Below are 23672 nucleotides of genomic sequence, written 5' to 3'. Positions count from 1 at the left end.
CTAAGCTGGGGAGCTATGAGCAAGCCCACACCAGCCCGCCGCCTCTCACCGCGGGCAACTCCAGAGTAGTAGAGAGCCCAGCCTCTCTCGAGGAGTAAGATTCCAGAGCCCAAGCTGTGCGTGGAGGTGAGCCTGACTATAGCCGGTACCTCTCAACCTCCTGCACAAGCTGGGGCTCCTTCCCCACCAGCGAGGTGACACTCCATGTCCCCAGGGCTAGTCTCCGTGTCCAGCGATCGGGTCGTCTGGGCCCCTGCCTTCGACTGCTGCCCAATCCACTGTGCACCGGCCCCTTACGGATCCTCCTGCAGGTGGTGGGCCCACGGGAGGACGTCCCCACATTGCTTGTTTGGGCTAAGTTCGGGTGGTGATTTCAAAACATATAAATTTTTCTATCTTTATTTGGACTTTTTTTGTCAAGCACACAATTATCACTTAAATTTTACAGATACTGTACAGATAGGTAAACGTAGAGGCCACTCAGAGTCTTTATCATGAGGTCCAAAGGCCTTACAGAGCAGGGTGAGGGTGGCTGAAAGGGTTCAATCTCTTTATTTATTTCAGTAATTTAATGGTGTATTTTAGGATGTTAATGCAGGTCATATTTCCCTATACTAAAGCCACTGTCTGTAACTTTTCTGTATGGCAGCATATTGACCATGAGAAAAAACATTTGCTCAGTATCTTGTAATAACAGTTCTCACTATAATGAGATACTTTTTCGTTTTTACGAGGTACTTTCACATTATTGTGACATACTTTATTTTCACATAGTAACAATATACATCTTAGCAGCCTCTCTCTCATCAGCACCCTCATACCAACTTTCCACACAATGACCACCATTACACTACCACACACAATATTCACCTATAGACGAAAAGTATCTTTTTGATGCTGCCAGCAGGATATGCTGAGATCAGAAATGTTGAAAGCCTGTAAATGTGCATTTGCACCTTTCACAACACAACTTTAAAAGGAAGTGTAAATGTTCCTGCATGTTGTTGTGTGTATCTGTGCTTCGGTTCAGTCTGTTCTGTATATTTGCTTTGTTTTCTCCTGCTCAGGAAAGCGACGGCGCCAGACCAAGGATTTCCCTGGCGCTGACATCGTCATACCTCAGATCAAATCCAAGACAGCCAGGAAGAGAGTCGGCCTGGTGTCCACTGGCCCCCCTGTCAGGCAACACACGCCCGTTCTCAGCCCTGATGGAAAGGTCATAGGTCAGAAAGCAAACATTGTGGGAGTAGTGGTCAGGAGGGAGCTGTGGCAGCTGCTTTAATTAACAGCAGGGGAACATATTGATGAGTGAATGTAAAGTGCAAGGACGGTCAACCTAGTCTGTTTGCTGTTTGAGAAAAAAATCCCAAGCACAGAATTGGGCAGAAATGTCTTTTGATCAGTTTTGTTCTGGATCGGTTTTTCTCTGAAGCTGTAGCCAGAAAGAGGGTCAGACAGAGATGTCCAACGAATTACCTTTTCTCTTCTGTTTTATTTAGGCAAGGTGACCAGTGGCTGCCCCTCTCCGTGTCTGAAAAAGAACATTGCTATGGCTTATGTGGATGCGGCATTCGCTAAGAATGAAACTGCTCTCCAGGTTGAGGTCAGGAAGAAAGCAGTGCCTGCCACAGTCAGCAAGATGCCCTTTGTCCCCACCAACTATTTTTATGGATAAGTACATCCACATATAGATAGGTGTGCTGGTCTAATGTCATCAGTCACAGTCATTTGCTTTTCATTTTTATCATAGACATTCAATCTGAAACACAAGGGAAGTCCAAGTACTATGTGCAGGACAATTTAAATAGCAGTCAGTATTCTACCTGGGTGAGTTTAAAAAATACAGTATGAATAACATGGTTTCATGGATAGATGTGTAATAAATAATGAGCAATTTATTACAAGCAGCGTGGTTGAGTTTGAGAATGTGTGTATATGACTCCAGTGTGGACTTGCACAGATGTTCTGTTATGCTCTTTCTATTGTGTAAGTGGACAACAGGTTCAACACAATCAAATTGCCGCACTTTCAGTAAGAAAACAAAATGAAAAAGCATGTATCCATTAAACACTAATATTTAATTATTCTTTTGCTGTAGAATATAAGTTTTGTTAATGAAGCATCATTTTTATTTGTCACTGCTGGACCAGGACAGCACGGTGGCGCAGTGGTTAGCACCGTTGCCTCACAGCGAGAAGGTTCCGCGTTCGGGCCCCACCCGGGACCTGTGTGGAGTTTGCATGTTTTCCCTGTGCTTGCGTGGGTGCTCCGGCTCCCACCCACAGTCCAAAGACATGCAGCTTAGGTTGATTGGTGTCTCTAAATTGCCCATAGGAGTGCGTGTGTGGTTGTTCGTCTATGTGTTAGCCCTGCGACGGATTGGCGACCTGTCCAGGGTGTACCCCACCTTCGCCCGATTGCCGGCCGGGATTGGCTCCCATGACCCCGTTCAGGGACTAAGCGGTAGAAAATGAATGAATGAACTGCTGGAACAAAAAACAAAACATTTCAAATAGGTCTTGTTTACTACATGCCAAATTTCCGTTAATTGTTTGCTAGTCATAAACCGTTTGATGATGGGAGGACAAACAAGGACAGCTCCATGATCCTTTCAACACAAAAGTAACACAACACAAAGTTTGTGGAACTGGTATTTTGTTTTAATTAGGAAATTTTCTCAACAACTTCTTTTTGGGGATTTTGAGGGTGCTCTCATTAATTTGGTTGATATAACCCAATTACCATATTAGATAAACTTGCCCAGTTTCTAAGACTGTTAGTAATATGTAGAAGAGAAGTTTACAGGTGGTACAATGATAGATGAACTTGAGAAGATGTTATTTACTAAAGAAATGTAATTTCTACATTAAGTACATTAAGCTAGGACCTTGTCTTTGCACTTTCTATAGAGCTCTGTATATCATTATAAAAAAAAAAAACTTGAATGCAGACTACCAATTTATAGGTTGCTTTGAAGGTGTGTGTGTATGTGGACTTTGTAAAGATTTTAATTAACATTTTTTATCTGATGAGAATATATTTTTTCTCTAATAAAGACAAATTTCTTTTCATTTACCTGTGATCTGTTTTTGATTTATTTTGAAATTGACACTGATATGCAAATAACATACATTTTGTGTTCAAGAAATGGTTCTTTACATTAGACGTCTGTGGTCAGTTCGCCAGGGGAAGTGTATGGGGGGGCCCCTGAGTATGGAGCAGAATTGGGGCCACAAGGGCAAGGAAATATAAAGAACAGAAAAATCTTTATCAAAATGTTGTTTTAATTTAAATTCATATTTAAATATCCTCAGACCCGTGAGTACATTTTCACTAAACTGACCTTTTGCTCTTTTCCATTCCCCCTAAGTGTCTCTCTCCACTTAAGGGGAATGAAAAAGATTGAGCTCTATGTTCCATATCTGTTCTAATATATATGTCATAAACGGTCAAAGGCGATAAATGCATGGATTTGTAAAGCTGTATATTACAGCAGAACTTTCTATCCTGTATCATGCTCACTGGGCTTCACTTTAAAACCCTTCTGTAGTCCCTCTGTCCCTTATAACAAACACACACCCATGATGAGTACCATATATCAATCTAAATGTTTGTTTGTTTTATCTTGTTTTTCTTTGGCAACATTGTTTATTGAAACTACGTCCATGCCAATAAAGCCCCCTTTGAATTGAACTGATAGATATGATTTTATACAGTAATAAAAAAAACGTATCAAGGGTCGGTCCATAGATCAATGTTTCATAACAGCAGTTAAATAAATCTCTTAAGTTTGTTCACAAAAACAGTCTGATGTTAATGGAATTGCATTTCTGTTTAAATTTTATGTATTTTCAGTACACTTATAGGCCTAAAATACCTGTACTAACTAACTAACTACTTCCTGGTAACTTAGACTGGGACCTAGCAACCGTTGTGGTAACTTAGACTGGGACCTAGCAACCGTTGCTAAGTTAACGACGTAGGAAAAATATGTCCTTTCATGTCATTCTAATGACGTCATTTCTAGATCCTACATTTGTAGTGTAGCCAGTGGACCCAGACTTGGTCAGACCCCGACTAGATTAGATAAGAGTAACACGCTTAATTATCGAGTTTAACAAAAAAAAACTATCAAATTGAATATAATATTTAATAGTGTAAAGACCAGTTTAAATATGGAAAAAAGCGTTCAAACCGAGGCTTTGCTTGATTTAATGGTGGAAGCACTTCGCCCAGAGGTCCAGTCCCTTGTCCAGACCGTTGCTGCGGAAAGACAGGTGGACGAGGACACACAAGGCCTGGTGACAACGACCACCCTGCGCCTGATTCGATGCTTGGGCACACGTTTCCACGAGGCTATTCGGGGCATAACAGAATGCAGCTCTAAAGATCAAGTGCTGTCCAATCTGAGCAACGTCCTGCCTCAGATTATTGATGAGGGTCTTAACAATGAAACAGAGTTACACAGTGCCCAATCCGAGATCCTGGCGACCTTGGCCGCCCAGGAGGAGGTTACAGAAGTTGAAAGCTTCTCCTCTGACGAAGACACCGCGGAGCCCGTTAAAGGACCGCGTGTGAGTCTTGCAAGAAAAATTTTGGACATGGTTTGTTATGTCTTAGACATGCTAAAGACGAAACTGAAGTCGATGTGCACATGTCGTCCACGTAAACAGAGAAGAGTGCGCGCCCCTCTAGAGAGCCCCTTAATTACAAAAGAAACGTTTGAGGACGACAAACAGGAAGTCTCATTAGAGCAATATCAGAAGGAAACAGCAGGACTTCTGGAATTTGAGCACTCCCTCGAAATTAACGTAATCTCAGATGAGACTGCTGAGGTGACAGTTAAAATGGAGAGCATGGATGAGACAGATACTCAGAAATTCACCACCACCTGTTGCCTCACTGAAGGGCTCAGAAAATGTAAGCTGAGTTTAACCAAGCTGTATGCCAAAGCTTCATTTTATAAAATCATGGCACAGCTACGGAAAAAATGTTCCTGCCACACCCGAGACACCAGTGCACTGCGATCTCACATGGCTCGAGTGACCTCGCTGTTTGACAAATCAGCACATGAATATTCCCCCTTTGCCTCAGAAGAGGAACATATCCCCCTTTGCTTGGAAGACCCTGTTGACAGTGAGGAGGCCTCAGCAATTACGGAGGAGCTCTGTGGCGTACTGCAGGATTATGTGGCCGAGTTAAGATCACAGAGCATCACAAGATCAGACAGCCCCATCTCAGTGGTAAATGATGCGCCACAGTGTGTCCCCTGTGACGAAATAAGGGACACAGTGCTGAGTTTCCTCAGCAGGATGAGGTTGTTGTTCAGGACCCAGCTGGACAAGCTCGTGGAGCTAGTGAAGACGTGCATAACCAAAAAATCTCAGTCTTCTCAGTCTTCTCAGTCATCCTTGATAATTGAGGCAGAAACAGTCACCTCTGAGGAGGAAACAACAGGAGTCACGTCTGAGGAAACAGCAGGACTTCTGGAATTTGAGCACTCCCTCGAAATTAACGTAATCTCAGATGAGACTGCTGAGGTGACAGTTAAAATGGAGTGCATGGATGAGACAGATACTCAGAAATTCACCACCACCTGTTGCCTCACTGAAGGGCTCAGAAAATGTAAGCTGAGTTTAACCAAGCTGTATGCCAAAGCTTCATTTTATAAAATCATGGCACAGCTACGGAAAAAATGTTCCTGCCACACCGGAGACACCAGTGCACTGCGATCTCACATGGCTCGAGTGACCTCGCTGTTTGACAAATCAGCACATGAATATTCCCCCTTTGCCTCAGAAGAGGAACATATCCCCCTTTGCTTGGAAGACCCTGTTGACAGTGAGGAGGCCTCAGCAATTACGGAGGAGCTCTGTGGCGTACTGCAGGATTATGTGGCCGAGTTAAGATCACAGAGCATCACAAGATCAGACAGCCCCATCTCAGTGGTAAATGATGCGCCACAGTGTGTCCCCTGTGACGAAATAAGGGACACAGTGCTGAGTTTCCTCAGCAGGATGAGGTTGTTGTTCAGGACCCAGCTGGACAAGCTCGTGGAGCTAGTGAAGACGTGCATAACCAAAAAATCTCAGTCTTCTCAGTCTTCTCAGTCATCCTTGATAATTGAGGCAGAAACAGTCACCTCTGAGGAGGAAACAACAGGAGTCACGTCTGAGGAAACAGCAGGACTTCTGGAATTTGAGCACTCCCTCGAAATTAACGTAATCTCAGATGAGACTGCTGAGGTGACAGTTAAAATGGAGTGCATGGATGAGACAGATACTCAGAAATTCACCACCACCTGTTGCCTCACTGAAGGGCTCAGAAAATGTAAGCTGAGTTTAACCAAGCTGTATGCCAAAGCTTCATTTTATAAAATCATGGCACAGCTACGGAAAAAATGTTCCTGCCACACCGGAGACACCAGTGCACTGCGATCTCACATGGCTCGAGTGACCTCGCTGTTTGACAAATCAGCACATGAATATTCCCCCTTTGCCTCAGAAGAGGAACATATCCCCCTTTGCTTGGAAGACCCTGTTGACAGTGAGGAGGCCTCAGCAATTACGGAGGAGCTCTGTGGCGTACTGCAGGATTATGTGGCCGAGTTAAGATCACAGAGCATCACAAGATCAGACAGCCCCATCTCAGTGGTAAATGATGCGCCACAGTGTGTCCCCTGTGACGAAATAAGGGACACAGTGCTGAGTTTCCTCAGCAGGATGAGGTTGTTGTTCAGGACCCAGCTGGACAAGCTCGTGGAGCTAGTGAAGACGTGCATAACCAAAAAATCTCAGTCTTCTCAGTCTTCTCAGTCATCCTTGATAATTGAGGCAGAAACAGTCACCTCTGAGGAGGAAACGACGGGGACAGGAGTCACGTCTGAGGAGGAAATGACGGGGACAGGGGTCACGTCTGAGCAGGAGGCAACAGGGACAGGGGTCACGTCTGAGCAGGAAATGAAGGGTACAGGGGTCGCATCTGAGGAGGAAAGGATAAAAAGATTGTATATATATACAGCTGTTAATAAGCTGTTTTCAAGGTTTATGAGAAAAGCAGGTGTCCCAAACCGGGGCAATCCGGAAATCCTTGCCGAGCGACTGTTTGAAAAGACATTTGCTCTCCTAGAGTGCGAAAAATTTGACTATAATGGAAAAACATTCGAACGCCTGGACAAAACTGTGTACAAGGACATCATCGGGGATAAAATGGTGGTGCTGAAACTGTATATGAGTGAAACATTATTTGAAGATCACATTGCCGCCACTTTCAAAAAGCATGTAATGAATCCTAAGCCACCAAAGAAAGGCATTTGCAGGTTCTTTTCCAATGTGCGCAAGTTAGTCTGCAAACCCTTCAGAAAGTAGGTCATCTTAGGAAAGAAAACACTTTCCGGTGTTGTGGGTTTTACTCCGGGAGCTCCGGTTTCCCCCACGTTAAATCATCACTCTCATTTAACTGTTTAATAAAAGATAAAAACTTTGCTTTGGGCAGCATGGTGGCGCAGTGGTTAGCACTGTTGCCTCACAGGAAGAAGGCTCCGGGTTCGGGCCCCACCTGGGACCTTTCTGTGTGGAGTTTGCATATTCTCCCCCCTGCTTGCGTGGGTTCTCTCCGGGTACTCCGGCTTCCTCCCACAGTCCAAAGATATGCAGCTCCGGTTTCCCCCACGTTAAATCATCACTCGCATTTAACTGATTATTAAAAGATAAAAACTTTGCTTTGGGCAGCATGGTGGCGCAGTGGTTAGCACTGTTGCCTCACAGGAAGAAGGCTCCGGGTTCGGGCCCCACCCGGGACCTTTCTGTGTGGAGTTTGCATATTCTCCCCCCTGCTTGCGTGGGTTCTCTCCGGGTACTCCGGCTTCCTCCCGCAGTCCAAAGATATGCAGCTTAGGTTGATTGGTGTCTCTAAATTGCCCATAGGTGTGCGTGTGTGGTTGTTCATCTATGTGTTAGCCCTGCGATGGATTGGCAACCTGTCCAGGGTGTACCCTGCCTTCGCCTGATTGCCCCCCGTGACCCCGTTCAGGGATTAAACGGTAGAAGATGAATGAAAAACGTTGCTCATTTCTCATTGTTTTCATTTAGACAAGTAGGTATGTTAAGTATGTTAAGCTCTAAATGTTTACAGTTGCTTCACCCAGCTCGTTTTTACAGATGGAGAGGCTGATGGAGAATCTGCTGGGGAGGGGTGGAGGTCAAGGTACATGCTAACACCACGCCGTATGCGGGGCGTGCACACACTGGCTGTACCTTTGAATACACTTAATCCAGTTTTTTGCCAGGCTGGGCAACTCACTGAGCCGTTCATGGGGAGAGACACGGCAGGGAGCAGAGGGAGAAACAAGGGCAACAGAGGTAAAAGAAACAGAAAGATGAGGGAAATTACAAAATCAGCAACAACCCGAGGTTACTGAAGAACATTAAAAAATAAAGACCAAAATCACCTATTGTTAGTTTGGTGAAATAGGCTACTTCAAAACCAGGAAACTGAATATGTCCCTGAAGCTGTAGGCTACAAACAGTCTCTCTCTCTCTGTCTTTTTTACAGACTCATACAGGCTGCATAACAATTCACAGTGCTGACTCATGGGGTTAGAAGGAGAGAATGAAAATGAAAATGGTACCACAGCCACTAAAAAAAAAAACAAAAAAAAAACAACTATATTTTGTAATGACAAAAAATAGAATACAACTAAAACAATTAAAAAATTATTAATTTTGGCTCTATCAATCAGTGAAGGCCTTGAAATAGCATTTTGGCTATGAAGTATAACTGGTTATAGTCTACATTATCTGCGTAGCTACATTATAAACCCAGATAAGATGAATTTACTTCCTTTACTGGAGAATGCTTTGTTAGATGTAACAACGGGGAGAGAATGAGTTGTGTTCAGTGCATCCCTCAGCACAGACTGTGCCAGGGGAGAGCTGTGTGGTGGGGAAGCGTGTGTGTAAAAAGACAGTGCACACTCAGAGAAAGAGGAGAAAAGACTGTCAGGAATCTGCTCTTTATGGAGATGGAGGTGGCTCTGAAAAGGGCCGCTGTGTCCGGCCGTGGATTCACACATGTTCCCCACCTCCCGTCATTGCCGCTGTTGTTTTCAGTGGGGGAGTTTGTCTAGGAACAAGGAGGAATAGGAGGTGCGAGGTCTGGCGGTGAAGTGCGCTCTCTGACAGATGCGAATGCCTCTGTCCAGCGTTGCTTGTCTAATGTAAATGTTTCTTAACTGTCACAGTAAAATAAATCACTGCATTTGACTCATACAGTGTCCGTCACTTACCTCATCTACAGTGTGTGTGCCTCTCTGTGACATAAGCTAAACATCTAGCTAGTTAGCTCATCATGTCTCAGTTTAAAGTGTACATTAAAAAATACAGAAAGGAGTGGGAATCAAGCCCTGAATTCAAAGGCTGGTTGAAGCCATTTATTGGAGATGATACATGGGCATACTGCATATTGTAAGGCTGATTTCTATGCCAAACTTTGTGATATATATAAAAAAACACACATGACAACTCAAAAACATACTCAAAAGGCAAAGCCTTATAATTGTTCCACCCAAAGCAAGCTGCCATTAATGAGTAAAAAAAAAAATTACTATGCAATAAAGACTGAAGCCTCCATGGCATTAGCTATTGCTGAACACTGCTCCATGCTGGCATGTGATCACATTGGGGAAGCATGTAGAGCTGCTTTCTCAGACTCTACTGCTGCTACTCACTTCAAAATACTTCACTACAAACTTCAAATGGGGGGATGGGTGTGTGTATGTGAAAAAACAAACAAACAAATAATTAACCTTTATTAGGGCCAGACTAGTTACCATCATTTTCTCACATTGCCATTGACAGTTTTTTCTATTGTCTCTTTTTGGTCCATTTAGATTGTTAATGTTGTCAAGTTAAAACCGTCTACACACAAAAAATGTTTAAAATGTTATAGTTACAATTCCACCCCACACAACAGTCTTTTGATTAAATTTGATATTCAAACATCTAACAATACAGAACAAAATAGATGGACAAAATTCATAATAATGAAAAATGTAATGTGGGTCTAGACAAAGTCATGAAGTTATTTTGAGAAGTTGTGGCCTATTTCAATGGCAAAATTAAAAAAACAAAAAACAAGAATCAACAGAAGAAAGTTCATTTGTAGTTCAAAAAATATTTAGTTTTCTTTTTGTCACTTTTTGTCTCCCCCACGACATTATTCCTCTCTTCTCTGTAGGAAAGTCCATTGCAATTACATGCGAATGGTCAATTATGCAAATCACATAGCGACTTTTCGGACAGCCAATAGCTAATTTCCTTACTGAGGCGTTGGCAACCCCGGCTCCCGGCCTGATCAGTAGCTACTGAGGGAAAATGGTGGACTTGGCAAAAGCAGCGTGTTCAGAACTCCGTCCCAAACATTTGAAAAAACATTTACCGTCTCAACGTGGCATTAGGTATAGATTACCCGGGGACAATCATAGATAATACATTGTGAAAACCGTTGAGGGAAGTGATTTTCCCCACCGGACAAGCCTTTATTCCAGAATTGGAGAGTCGCGGAACGTGAAGGAGGTGGTTGGTGCGAGGAAAGGACGCTAGCCATCGCCGGCTAAGTGCGACGAAGGTGGGATCTCTGGAGCTTTTTTCTTTACACTGCTTTTGAGACAAACCACAGTGACTGTTACGCCGTCTACTGCCTTCATACCAGCTGTCCAATCAAATCTGCGAGGAGCGGACTTCGCAGTTTGACTGAAAGCAAGCTAACCCGAGCTAGTTAGCCCGAGTTAGCTTTCTTGCGAACTGGTGTATCAGCGCTGCTCGAAATGCCACGGAGTAAAAAGGGGAAACGTGGCTCCGGTAAGCCGGGTAAGTAGCAGCAGCGGCCATTCTAACTCACCACCCAGCTTTTGGCAAGAAACCAACAGGAATGCAATGACTGAATATGACAGTAACAATAAAAGTGTCATTGTCACTGTATAGCTTGGTCGCCACACCTTTAGCGGTGGCAGTTTAGATTTCTCTGCCATATGGCATCAACGATAAGACAGACAAGCAACAAGCTGTTCCACTAACTTTAACTGCTTGCCTTTGAAATGGTTTTGTAGACTGCCTAACATTCAGGGCCCTGGCTTCCTAAAGCTACATTTGCAGGGTTAAGGGTAAGCACGTGTTATTTTTAGCAGCAATGCTACCCCACTTAAACAGGTAGGTGAGCGCCCTCTAAGAGGAATAACCCATGCAACAAGTGCAGCGGGTTGTCCCAGTACATTCACACACGAATTTGAGCTCTTCTCAGTGCACTTATGTTGCTGCCTGGAAAGTACAGATATTCAGTGAGTTTTAAACCTATGCACAGTGGTGCGCATGCGCCTCCAAGTACCTAATGCTTTCAAATTTTATGGAGTGACGTTATCCCGGAAGCTCACACGTGCTAGAGTCAATGCACACACATGCGCGCTTTTGTGTAGTGTAGTTTTCTGCTGGATTAAAAAGGACTGGGAGTCATAGGGAATGATTTAAGTCTGGTTGCATTTGCAAATATTAGGTGAGAGAGAAACGGTATTTCGATTTTTTTGTATATCCTGCACATATAGTGAATTGGCAATAAAAAAATATTTGAAAGCTGTGTTATTTTATCATTTATGGCTTGGGCTACAAGTGGTGCAGGATTAGTATTAATTATGCATCATAGGAATAGTTTTTATGCAGCATTTCATGAGTGGGAAAATGGAGGTCATATCTGTTCTTTTCCTTTATGGCCACTCATTCATCTGTTCACCATTCCTCAATCCTTCATCCATCCGTTTACCTCCATCATCTCCAGGCTCTCTTCGTCAGGAGGTTCTTCAGCTGCAGATGTCGGCTAAAGCATCGCTGATGAAAGGTAACCTCTCTGACCCTTGACCTCAGTCTTGTCGAGCCTTGTCTATGAGCTACTACAGGGCATGCGCTAACCCCAGCAGCTACTCGTGCCTGATAACCCACCATATGTTTGTACTGAAAAGTTGTAACTCTTTCCTCATACATTCAACTCATTGCTGAGTTTCTTCAGTCCTCATGCATGTCACGCTTGGACACCACCGTCATGCTGAGATTTGTAGCTATTTAAAGATGATCATCACTGGACCTTAAAGGAAGACTTTGCTCACCCGACCTTCACATCAGTTCAGCTTTGCTCTTAGAAGTGGCTGTTCAATTACCCAGCCTCTCTCTTACTGAATGTGAGTACACCGGAAGAGTTTGGATTTAAGCAGTTACTTTGTTCTTTCTCTCTCTTATCCATATGTAATGTCATGTCAATGTGACATTCTTGATACTGAGCTTATCACTACAGTGCTATTTTATTTTATTTTTTGTTTTGTTTTTTTACACTGAGGAGCCGATTTAGTTTGTTACTGTGCCATTATGACTCTTTGTGGCCCCTACCCAGTTGTCATGTTTGTTTATCTTGATATTTGCACAAGTGAGGCAACTGAAATGACTTTGTGCAGAATCTGATATTGCATTTATGAAGTTGTTAAAATCGAAACAGGTTTCTGCTGTTGTTATTGTGGGTGTTGGATGTATGATCCTAATTGTATATTCAGATATTTTTTCATTTTCATCCTTCACTCTGAATTTTTTTGTTGATGAGATTATAGAGGATAGTTTCTGCTGCTCAGTCTTTGTTTCTCTAGAAAAACAGCCTGCTGTACCTTTGAAAGTAAAGGCTTTCTTATTCAGTTTTCCTACAGAACAGTTTATGATTGAAGCAGTTTTGTTTCCATGATCTGACTTTGGCTCTGTTGTGATGTAGCAGAGCCACTTCTGTGTGAGTGATTGCATTGTAAGCATAGTGTAGCAAAGTGAAGACAACATGCAAGCCCTGGCACAGAGCTGACATTTCACATAACTGAGGTGTGTGTGTGTGTGCTGATGTCTTTTAATGAGGGGAAAAACAGATTTTGTTTTAGGTTACACTTTCTTCCTCTGCATGTCTGGCTGCACAAGTAGCTCACTTGCACAGTATTTCACAAGCGGCAGCCTACAGTGAGAGGTCAAAGCTACATGCTGCAAAGCTACATAAGATTAATAAATGTTACTGCTACTGTCACCTTTGAATGGACCATAATCGATCTTTTAATATGTGCTTTTTGCTATGATTGCATTAAGCTTTAACTCCGTTAATCTTCCGTGACCATTTGAGGCTTTTCTTCTTCCCACACAATATGTGGTCATGTCATTACCCGTCCGTATGCAGGACTTCGTGGGGCGAGTGTTTCACTCACATATGCGAGTAAAAATCTGTATGAATGTTAACAATTATTACGTATAATGAGAGAATACCATCAAATTAGTGATTGAAACAAGTTTCTGGCAGAATGGTGCGTTATCTGACAAATGCAGGGGTGCTGATGTTTTTGGCAGTAACTGTGACCTCTGGGTTAACTCGACTGTCCTGGTTGACCTGAACATGCGCACACAGAGACATACGTGGTCTGACCATTCTGGATCGTACACTCTGGTTTCCTCTAATCCACCAACAGTAGAAAGTCCTGAGCCAGCAGGAACCTGAGGGTTAGCGTAGCTTAAGCTTCCTGGCTTCTACACCCCTCCATTCTATTCAAGCTCTGTGTAACAGACTTTCCCCTTCCTTCGCATACACACAGGCCAGAGCTGTGAAAACTTTAAAACACTAATTACCATCTGGTAGCACTGAAGACAACAGGGAATTGCCAAAAGAAAATTTGTATGTTCTTCTGCTTGCCATTATATCACATAAAATGACAGTGAATGTAATCTATAGAAATGTGTTTTAGCCATCCCGGTGTAAGAGCTCTGATATTTTTTTTTAATCTTGAGTCACTTTGCGTAGTTGCAATCACGTCATATATAAATGATGCAGCAATCTGAAGGGCGCTGGTGATTTTTGTATGTTGGAGGAGACTGATTGTCACAAATGAAAACAATCTCATGTAGAAATATCTTCTAAGATAAATCCTACTGGGGAATAGTTACTGACAAAGGCAGCTGAGCAAATGAAGCCTACAGTCAGTTTCCATCAACATGCCATTACTCACTGCTGGCAAATGGCCTTCAGCCAAATTCTGGTTTAAATGTGGCTGCCGCCTCTTGGTATTTTCATTTCACTTTCATAAATAACCATCTATATTTGAGGCTGCTTACCCTCTCATAGGAATAATTACTGCTTGGTAGTTTTCTGCCTTTTCATTGTACTGTTGCAAGTACATCCAGTTAAACAGTGCCACAGAAGAAATGAAATGGCTCCTCTAGTCACCAGAAGTCACTACTGTAAGCTTTTCAATCTTGCTATTTATTGCAGGGATCTTGTACTTTATAGCATTGTAGTAATTCTGTAAGGTGTTTGTGCTATTTTTGTGCACTCCAATGTATTGCAGACAGATAATGGAGGAAATAATGGTTGTATCCCAACCACACTACAGCCCCTTGTTTGTTTGGAAACCTTTTGCTCATTATTAGTGTTGCTCATTATTTCCTGATTCTTTAAGCTTCATGAACTCTGTCTCTATGAGCTCATCAGTCATCACCATATGGTAGCGATGCTCCACAATGTCTAGGTTGGCCTACTTTGAGTCACCTTTCACCTAGCGACAGCCATACAGTCGGCTGTTAACCCGCATCATGATTCAGGGATTCATTTTCTACTGCTTAGTCCCTGAACGAGGTCGGGGGGCAATGCCAGCCGGCCGGCCGGCAATCAGACAAAGGGGGGGTACACCCTGGACAGGTCGCCAGTCCATTGCAGGCAGGGCTAACACACAGACGAACAACCACACACGCACTCCTATGGGCAATTTAGAGACACCAATCAACCTAAGCTGCATGTCTTTGGACTGTGGGAGGAAGCCAGAGTACCGGAGAGAACCCACGCAAGCACGGGGAGAACATGCAAACTCCACACAGAAGGGTCCCAGGTGGGGCCCGAACCCACAACCTTCTCGCTGTGAGGCAACGGTGCTAACCACTGCACCACTGTGCTGCCCTGATCCAGTACCAATGTTCACATTTGCTTCCTTGACATAACCAGAGTCCATGTTTTCAGTTGAGCTGTTAACATCTCATTTAAATATAGCATGTCCTTCCTTCCTTATTATTTTCTACGTCTCACTTTTCTCCCTCTTTGTTTTCTTCTCTAGGTGTTAAAAATGGGGTGAAGGGAGAGTCGGGTGCCAGCGATGATGAGCTGACATCTGATATTCTCAGTCACTACAGCAGTGCCAGCGAAAGCACGTCTGTACTGGAAGAGAGCACAGGTTAGTATATCACTGCAGATACCACTTTCACTTGTTAAAACTATTATTTATTAAGTAAATAAACGCATTTTGATTTGCATTAGGGAGTGGGAGAATAAATCTCACAAGGTTTATTCAGTATTTTCTCTTTAAACTTGTACCAGAATCCATACAAATCAACTGTGTGTGTGCCAAACAGGTGGTGAGCAGGTGGATGAGCAGACTGCCCAGGATGAAACAGAGGACAAACTCAAACACTGTATAGACAACCTGATGGATAAGAGGTGTGGTTTTATTTTTTTCTTTCATCAAGTCGCTACAAATAGTAGAACTAGAAAATGTCAAGAAAGACAAAACGGGAAGATAAATGTGTCTGCAGCAGCAAACTGCAGTGGTTATCTCAGGAAGCAATGTTACCAGGAAAACCCTCTGTTCACCATTATTCTCCTTAACACTCTTCTCTCATCTCTGTGTCTCAGCGCTAAGACCCGTCTCGCAGGCCTTGAGTCTTTACGGCAGGCCTTCTCCTCCAGAGTGTTGTACGACTTCCTGACGGAGAGACGCCTCACTATCAGTGACTGCCTGGAAAGAAGCCTTAAGAAAGGTCGGACAGAACAGAGATGCATGTTTTCCATCGTATTAATCGATATAAGAGGTGTTATAGACTCATAGACCTTTGAACCGAGGGTTTTCAGAGGCAGACTCAAAACTGAGTGCTATGGGGCTAAGTACAACAAAGGTTAACTGCAGTCGATGCTACATGCCTCAAACGAATCCAAAAACATTCCTTGGTGTCAACAACATCCTTGTATTTTTCTTATTTGCTGTTGAAAATTGCAAACCAATGCTTATACTGTCGACCACATGAGAAATCCCTACAGCTGGAAGATGGCATTGTGTGGTTCAGAATTTCCGACGACAACTCGTCGCATCTGTTTTATTGCCATCGTCATCAACTACAGATGATGTATAGAGGTCTTGCTCCTCCATGGCTGACTGAAATAACAACCTGCTGTTCTAAAAACACTTCTTATAGCTGAGCTAATATATCGCTCCGGCTTTGACACAGGGTAGAGAAGCTGGAATAACAACAGAAGCACTGTAGACTGCAGTGTGCCTTATAAGTGTTAGTGCTGAAAATATGACTCTTCACTTTCCTAATGTGGAGCAGAAACGCAGTCAACAACACATGCAGTAACAGAACATGATCACTTTTGGTTGTTCTCCTGTTCCCTTCCTGTGTCCAGGCAGTGGAGAGGAACAGGCAGCGGCGGCCACAGTCTTCGCCCTGTTCTGTATCCAGCTGGAGGGTGGAGATGAGGCAGAGGAGGGCTTCAAGATGCTTCGCCCCATCCTCACCACCATCTTAAATGACAACAGCGCCAGCATAGCAGCTCGCCACAGTGTGAGTAATGACATGAAACTCCTCTGCTGTTGTGCGAAACATAGGGTTCAGGCTTATTTTTCACAGAATCTCCTGGGGGAGAAAACGAACAGCAGAAAATTAAAGTCTTAAAGCATGAACATTCATACATGTATGTGGATCAGAAATGAGTCCTGCGGACTGCAGCATGTCATCCAGTACTCTGTGTGACAAAAGTTGCAGCATAATGGCAACTTTGCTGGTCTTGTTTCAGCCATGAGTTCCTTCAAATGGATTTCTTCCAGCCAGCTGATCTCACACTCACCTCAATTGTGAGTCATAGCTCAGGAATTCAGTAGGCAGCGTTAAGGACAAACATATTCAATAATGTTACTCTTACTCGGTGTAGTGCTACTGGAATTACTTTGCACATTAATGGCTGTCTGCTGATTGTACTACAGCACTTAGTTTGGAGAAAATGTGCTTTAGTATAATTTTGGTAAATTTTTATTGGGAAAAATATTCAATAACTTCACTATTGGACAGTAGTGTCCTTACAAAAACTAATGCCCTTGAAACATAACACCAGACACTGGACCAATGGCAGAAAAATGTTTTAAAAAAAACTTACAGGAAAAAGATCCAAAGGGCAAAGAAGGAGGTTTCATGTGTGAAACAGGTTCTTCTAATATAAACAACAAAACTGGCTCAAAGTGCTTCAACTCATGAGGTTGCAAGGAGATGGTGGGAAATTGAAGCTCTAACATTCACAACCTTATTAGCCAAAAATAAGTCAACTATTTCACAATTATGAGTAGAGGAATCATGTTGGACAATCTAGGGAGGATTCAGAGCTATATCAGTCACTTTAAAAAGAACACAGGGAGCAAAGTTTTTCCAAATAATCACAGCGGCTGTGTCTGTCCTTGTTTAACTACATGTCTGCTTATTTGACTTATCCTGCAGTGTGCCAGAGCTCTGGGGATGTGCTGTTATGTCTCTGCTGCCCAAAACGGAGAGGTGAGGACTACTCGCCACTCATGGCACTCTTGAGGTCTTGCAGTGGGTTAGAGGAACAAAATTGTGAAGAATAGTTCAAGCTTTCAGTCTACTCATTGTTACCTCCACACCTAATGTATATCAGTACGAACCTTCAAAAACATCCCATGATAATTGTCAAATTATTATTATCAAATGTGGGGCAGGTTAACAGTAGCTGTATTGGCTGTTGTGTTGTTATACATCACCTTCCTCATTACATTCTTTCTCTCTTTGTTCCCTTAATGTCACCGAACCTGTTCAGGATTTGATCAAGTCATTGGCCCTTCTGGAGAGCATCTTCATGTCTTCATACCCCAACAGAGAAGGAACGCTGCCCACACCCAAACCTGGGAGTCCAGTGCTCCACAGCACCGCCCTGCAGGCCTGGTCACTACTGGTCACCCTCTGTCCCGCATCTAGACTGACTGTGTTGCTCGACCTGTGAGTAAAATGGAGAAATATCTGCCTCACGGTGACTAGAGAGTTAAATCCCAAGGTTTAAAAGTCCTCAGTAGGGCTGAACGATTTGAGCAAATCTAATTGTGATTATATTAAACTTCAAGCCAAAGACAAGCACTAAGGCATTATATAGTATGAGCAACATAATATTAGATTTAACATAAGACCAGGCATGTTATTTGATGAAATTAAATGATGTATGAATTTATATGAATGACATTTTTATTTAAACACTTCAATTACACTAGAAGACTGAATGATTTGTTCTTGAAAACATGCAATACATGCCAACATAAAGTGTCAAAAAGGCCTGTTGTAAACATCAAACTAAAGTGCAGGAATATAAAAACAAATCTGGCTTTACCACACTCAGTATTCACTGGATTCTAAGTCACTGTAATAAACATATGTAAACATGCAGACTGCACTTTTTAAATGTTGTCTGTAAACTTTACTAGACATAAATAAATGAACATATCTTACTGATCTCCCCAATAAGTCACATTACACACAAAATGCTGAAAAATAAGGAACAAATATCTGATACATGATTTGTTTGTCTGATACGGTGGTCACTGTCCACACAACAACTAGGGCAGTCGTCTCCTGACCAGCAAGTTGGTGGTTCGACTCCCGGTCTCCCCGCATGCCTAAGTGTCCCTGAACCCCGAATTACTCCTGGTGGCTTGACTAGCGCCGTTGTGTGGCAGCCTCTTGTCATTGGTGTGTGAATGTTGTGTGTGAAGTCCATTTACCGTGTCAGATTGCACGATTACAATCATAAATTCTTGGACAAGGGATATGACAGACTACACGTTGGTACCTGATGTCATTCACCACTTGCCAGGGACCAGGAAGAAGTGTGTGTGTGTGTGTGTGTGTTGTTATCTTCTATTTTCAGGTGTTTCTCTCTAACTGGGCAGTGCCCGAAGTGGGCAACAGCCTGTGTTGTTTCTCCTTCACAAAGAACTTGAAGTAGCAGTTAAAATAAGCATCTTTAGCTGGTTATAAAACTGAAAGGCAGCTGTTTCACAAGGCTGACTGTGAAAGTCACTATGCTGACGTTAGCTGTATCTCTGTGATATTTAATGAACACGGTTTGGTCCAGTATGTCAAAACTGATGTACAGAAGAGCCATCTGTGCTCCTGTTGGTCAGCGTCAGCCCACCACATTGTAGACGGAAAAATTCTGACATGCTAGAATTTGTTTCAGGATGTTGTGAGGCGTCCTAGTCGCAGCATCAGTTGTCTTACTATGATACACTATACAAGATAAAGCGACTGGTTGTTGTGTGCGACACAGTTTGTTGGTCAGTCTGTTATTGGGCTTAAATCGTGTAGTTGGAACCAGGCGTTAAGCTTAATGAGCATGATATCTGTATTTTATTTAAAGGTCATCAGGAGTGAGTAATGCTAACTAACTTTGTCTCTCCGTCTTCCTCCCTGCAGTCACCTCCCCAAGCTCCAGGCGTGTCTGCAAAGCAGTGACGTTAACTACAGGATCGCAGTGGGAGAGACCATTGCCCTGTTGGTGGAGCTGGGGCGAGATATAGACGAGGTAGACAACTGTACACACTTTTGCATAACTAGGTGGAGGGAAGTCACTCAGGCTGTGAAGTAAGATGGGGGATTGCAATATGTTCTTTTTCCCCTTTCTAACCAGGGTTTAAAGATATCTTTGTTAATGTTGTTACTGTAGTGCAGTTTTGTCACTGATGTGTGTGTTTGCATAGGAATTCAAGGTGGAGGACACTGAAAGTTTGTGTGAATGTCTGAAGAGTTTAGCCACAGATGGCAACAAACATCGAGCCAAGAATGACAGAAGAAAACAGCGCTCCATCTTCAGAGAGGTGCTACATTACATAGAGGTCGGTTTTATAACTGTAAAGATAATATTTGTTTATGATTTTCAGGTTGTATACTTCTGCTCTGATTTTTTTTCCCAGTAGTGTAAACATCACTGAAAAGTGTTCACTCTTCATATTGCTTTTTTTGTTTGCTCTGACTTTGTGATGTCCTGCAGAACGAGGACTTCACAGAGGAGAAGATCAGGTTCGGAGTGGAGAGCGTTTACATCGACAGCTGGATGAGGAGAAGAATCTATGATGCCTTCAAAGAGATCCTGGAGTCTGGAGTTAGACACCATCTACAGGTCAGGAGACACTGCAGTGTAATCCAGATGTAGCTTTGATGTGTTCACACAGGAATAATGACTTGTATGTTTGTACCTCAGGATGATGTTTTCCATATTTTAGATGTTGAAGGTAAACGGTAATTTCACTTGATCCTCCATGACTGCAGACTGTTGAAGATCTCACCTTAACATAAAGACTAAACAGGAAATTCAGCTGTCTGGACACTAATGACCACAAAGCACGTTAATAATTACAGTGGTTTTTTTTTTTTTGGTGCAGTTTAACCCACTACTGAGAGACATCTTTGGTCTTGGTGCTCCCCTTGTCCTGGATGCCACGGTTAAAGGCAGCAAGATCTCGCGGTTTGAGAAGGTAACAGCATTTTTCCCAGCCCTGAATCTTAGCCCAGACACCAGAACTGTCTGACCCTGACACATGGTTGTATTTTTTTTTTCTTCCTCTTGAATTTATGATACATCTTTATTACTGCTATAGCTAAAGTTCAAAAAGTTGTCTTGTGCCATTAAACCCTGAGAAGCAGAAATGTCACACTTATCTACACTGTCTTTGTCTTCAGCATCTTTTCAACTCTGCTGCCTTCAAGGCCAGGACGAAACAGAGGAACAAAGTCAGGGACAAACGTGCTGATGTCATGTAAGAGATGAGGACGGAGTGAACGGAGGAGTGAGGAACTTGTTCGGCTGTACTGAGGCTGATGCAAATCAATGCCTTCAACAGCTGTCAGCCTTGAACTCTCAATAGGGCTTTTTCACCTGCGGTTCAATTCTCCAGATTCAAGATTGGCCATTTATCCTTAGCTCAAAGTGGACACCAGCTGTGAAACAACACATCTTTTTTATGTAGGATGGAAACCACACAGGAGAGTCGATATTGTGCACACATAAAATGGGATACTCAGATATCGGAAATCAATGTTATCAGTGAAAATATTGTCTCGTTATAAGAATCAAATGTTTTGAAGCTTCATGGAACACCACTGAAACCCTCTGTGGTGTTGATGCATATTGTTTGTGATACACAGCTTGAAGTGCTGCCCTGTGCTTTGACAGCTCAGTCAAATCTCACTTGTCTGTCTTTACACCCAGAGTTGATACTACAGCTGCCAAAACAGAAACCCACTATGAACAGTGCAGCTCAAAAAAATGTGTGTGGTGTTTGTGTGTTTTATCTGAATTTTATTTACCACCATGACATGAAACACTTAAGAATATGCCTAATTAAAAAAAAAAGAAATCAAAGTTAATATTGACATCTTTGTATGAATTTTTTGAGGAGAAATATTTGAACCACTTCTGGTGGATAATTGTATTTTACTTTCTAATTTATTAAGGGAGCAGTACTGTGTGATTTTTAATAAACTTAACGCTAAGACCTGTTTACAATTATACAGTGAACATGACAAGAATTTCTATTTTTGTTTTCATGTGTATTTTTAATGCAGGGTTCTGGGCCATATGATCTGTCGATGTGTATTGCAGCTATACTGTACATAGGGATTCATGGAAAGACCAGTACTAAATACATACAGGCTGCTAACCAGAGCTACTGATCAGAAGACTTTGGCGGTGCTGCTGTTTTTACTAGTGGTCATGTTGGCATCTAAAACCCACTGTGCTTCTGACTGTGGCAGCATCACGTTTAGTGTTTTGGCACTTAGCTGCCTAGATGTTTCAGTGACTTACTGAAAAGTTCTCTGAAGATCTAGCATTTTCCCAGTTTTACCCTCTGAATGAAAGGGATATTACAGCTTTAACTGTCAGTAGTTCTGGTGCTAAGGTGCATGGGCAGGAGATGGAACAAATGCAATAAAAGTATTTGAGCACTTTCTTTGTCTTTTGTAATTCCACTAAGACCGGATTTGGGGAATAAGGCTTTAGTGGGGAAAAATGCATTTTAATCAACATAATGTTAATGGGATGGTTACTTAGAGTAAGAATAATATGATTTTACCATTATGATAACCAGAAGAAATGGCCAGTGTCAGTCTAGTGTGAAGACAGTTTCCTTGTAATAATACTTTTGGTTTTCAGAACGTTTGCAGGTGCAGTTTGAAAGATAAAGAATTATAAACATTAACTATTTGAAACCCAGGTCAAAAAATATGTCATTATGCTCTTTGACACATTCTTGAATGGCATTAGAATTAACTTTCTCACGGCAAAAAGTGATTTACACTGGTCCTCTGCCGCCACCTTGCGGTCACTTTGCTCCGCTTCACCCCTCTAAATTGAACCACAGTGGTATTGTCCATTCATGAAATCAACATGGAGACGCTGGTAGAGTGGAAACAGCTGTGAAGAAATGCTGAATCAAGTTTAGGTCGGGCGATACATTTACTGACACTCATGCGGAGAAATTCACGAGCTGAGCTGCAGTAAGACGATTGTTTTCAACCCTCCGCGCAGTTGCTAAGAAGAAAGGGGTGAGTTTGCTCTTGTTGTTTGTGTTGACTGACTGTGTGGCAGTTACTTGAGGTTGGTGACTTAATTACGAGCTCTGTGTGCGCGTATGTACGGCAGCAGACACGAATGGAGCCCGGACGAATCAGCGAGGCGTACGGAGAAGTGAGCGGCCTCCCTGCGCCTGTTTCTGCTAGTGTGTGCGAGGAGCAGGTCCCGGAGCTCCGGGTCTGCACCGTGACTGCAGGTGAGCCACTGCTCACCTCTCTCCACAAACGTTGTGCAAAGTAGGAAATGCCCTTTTGCTTTAATACAATGAATTTGATCATTCGAGCAGGTTCTCACAGTCTGCAAGCTGTTATGGGGTAAATAATGGAAAACAGTGGGTGTCTGAAAAGACTCATTCAACAACTTGGAAAGCTGCACATGGAAGGTTCTGCGGGACCACAACGCCTTCCCGTTGTCTATTAACAAATAACTCCGTATTCCAGCCAGTCTTCTGCCTTTCTGTCTCTGTCCTGCTCATTCTTCCTACTGTTTCCTGCGTCTGTTTGCGGGATCCGTCCGATAGCTGCGCAGATTCTCGTTAGTATTGGAATCAGACCATTGAAACTGTACAGCCTGGACCTCTTTGAGTATTTTAAAAATCACAACCAAACATACAATTTAAAATTTCACAACACTGAGGATATGTTATACCTGCAATAAAACATACTGTATTTTGCAACCACACGACTGATTAATTGATTACCCGTTACATCTAGGTATCACAGTTGGCCAAAATTCTCTCTGTGGTCAGACAACACCGCACTTAGCATGAAGCTAGGTAGGAAATTAATTGTTTTGTATGAATGCTTGTAGAAAATTTCAGAAAATAATTCATTCCCCCATGGTTTTTGCGTGATAGGGTGGAAATATTGTGCTTGATAGAAAGATGTTCTAGAGGAATATCCATTCTCAATAATATTTGAATTCTCATTTAGATTTTATGACTTCTT

At 42.7% G+C, this 23672-nt stretch overlaps 3 protein-coding genes across 5 annotated transcripts in view; all 3 read left to right on the top strand.

The window, feature by feature from the left end:
* The window catches only part of amt (aminomethyltransferase), a 14161-nt gene extending 11971 nt beyond the window's left edge, over nt 1-2190 (top strand). The window contains exons 9-10 of the mRNA XM_020617988.1: nt 1068-1223; nt 1500-2190. Coding sequence (XP_020473644.1) covers nt 1068-1223; nt 1500-1675 — 332 coding nt within the window. The 3' untranslated portion in view covers nt 1676-2190. The remainder of the gene's footprint in view (nt 1-1067; nt 1224-1499) is intronic.
* Nucleotides 2191-10257: 8067 nt separating this feature from the next.
* ifrd2 (interferon-related developmental regulator 2) lies at nt 10258-22178 on the top strand. 2 transcript variants are annotated; one of them, XM_020617968.1, is made up of 13 exons: nt 10258-10626; nt 10711-10868; nt 15161-15277; nt 15456-15540; nt 15736-15860; nt 16504-16661; nt 17586-17639; nt 17923-18101; nt 19569-19677; nt 19853-19987; nt 20143-20271; nt 20534-20626; nt 20832-22178. In XM_020617968.1, the coding sequence occupies exons 2-13, from the start codon at nt 10826-10828 to the stop codon at nt 20910-20912; spliced, it is 1308 nt and encodes a 435-aa protein (XP_020473624.1). In that variant the 5' UTR covers nt 10258-10626; nt 10711-10825; the 3' UTR covers nt 20913-22178. The 2 variants fall into 2 exon arrangements, with proteins under 2 accessions (XP_020473624.1, XP_020473634.1); XM_020617978.1 differs by lacking the exons at nt 10258-10626; nt 10711-10868 and adding an exon at nt 11827-11886.
* A 292-nt stretch (nt 22179-22470) lies between these two features.
* Nucleotides 22471-23672, top strand: part of LOC109970409 (acylamino-acid-releasing enzyme) — a 12334-nt gene continuing 11132 nt past the window's right edge. Inside the window, exons 1-2 of one of the 2 annotated variants that reach the window (XM_020617955.1) lie at nt 22471-22697; nt 22798-22921. In XM_020617955.1, coding sequence (XP_020473611.1) covers nt 22804-22921 — 118 coding nt within the window. In that variant the 5' untranslated portion in view covers nt 22471-22697; nt 22798-22803. Of the gene's footprint in view, nt 22698-22794; nt 22922-23672 lie in introns of both variants that reach the window. The other variant, XM_020617947.1, reaches the window with a different exon arrangement.

The sequence above is a fragment of the Monopterus albus genome, unplaced genomic scaffold (genome assembly GCF_001952655.1).
Source record: "Monopterus albus unplaced genomic scaffold, M_albus_1.0 scaffold6.1, whole genome shotgun sequence".
Taxonomy (NCBI): domain Eukaryota; kingdom Metazoa; phylum Chordata; class Actinopteri; order Synbranchiformes; family Synbranchidae; genus Monopterus; species Monopterus albus.
This window is presented reverse-complemented; position numbering and strand designations above follow the sequence as displayed.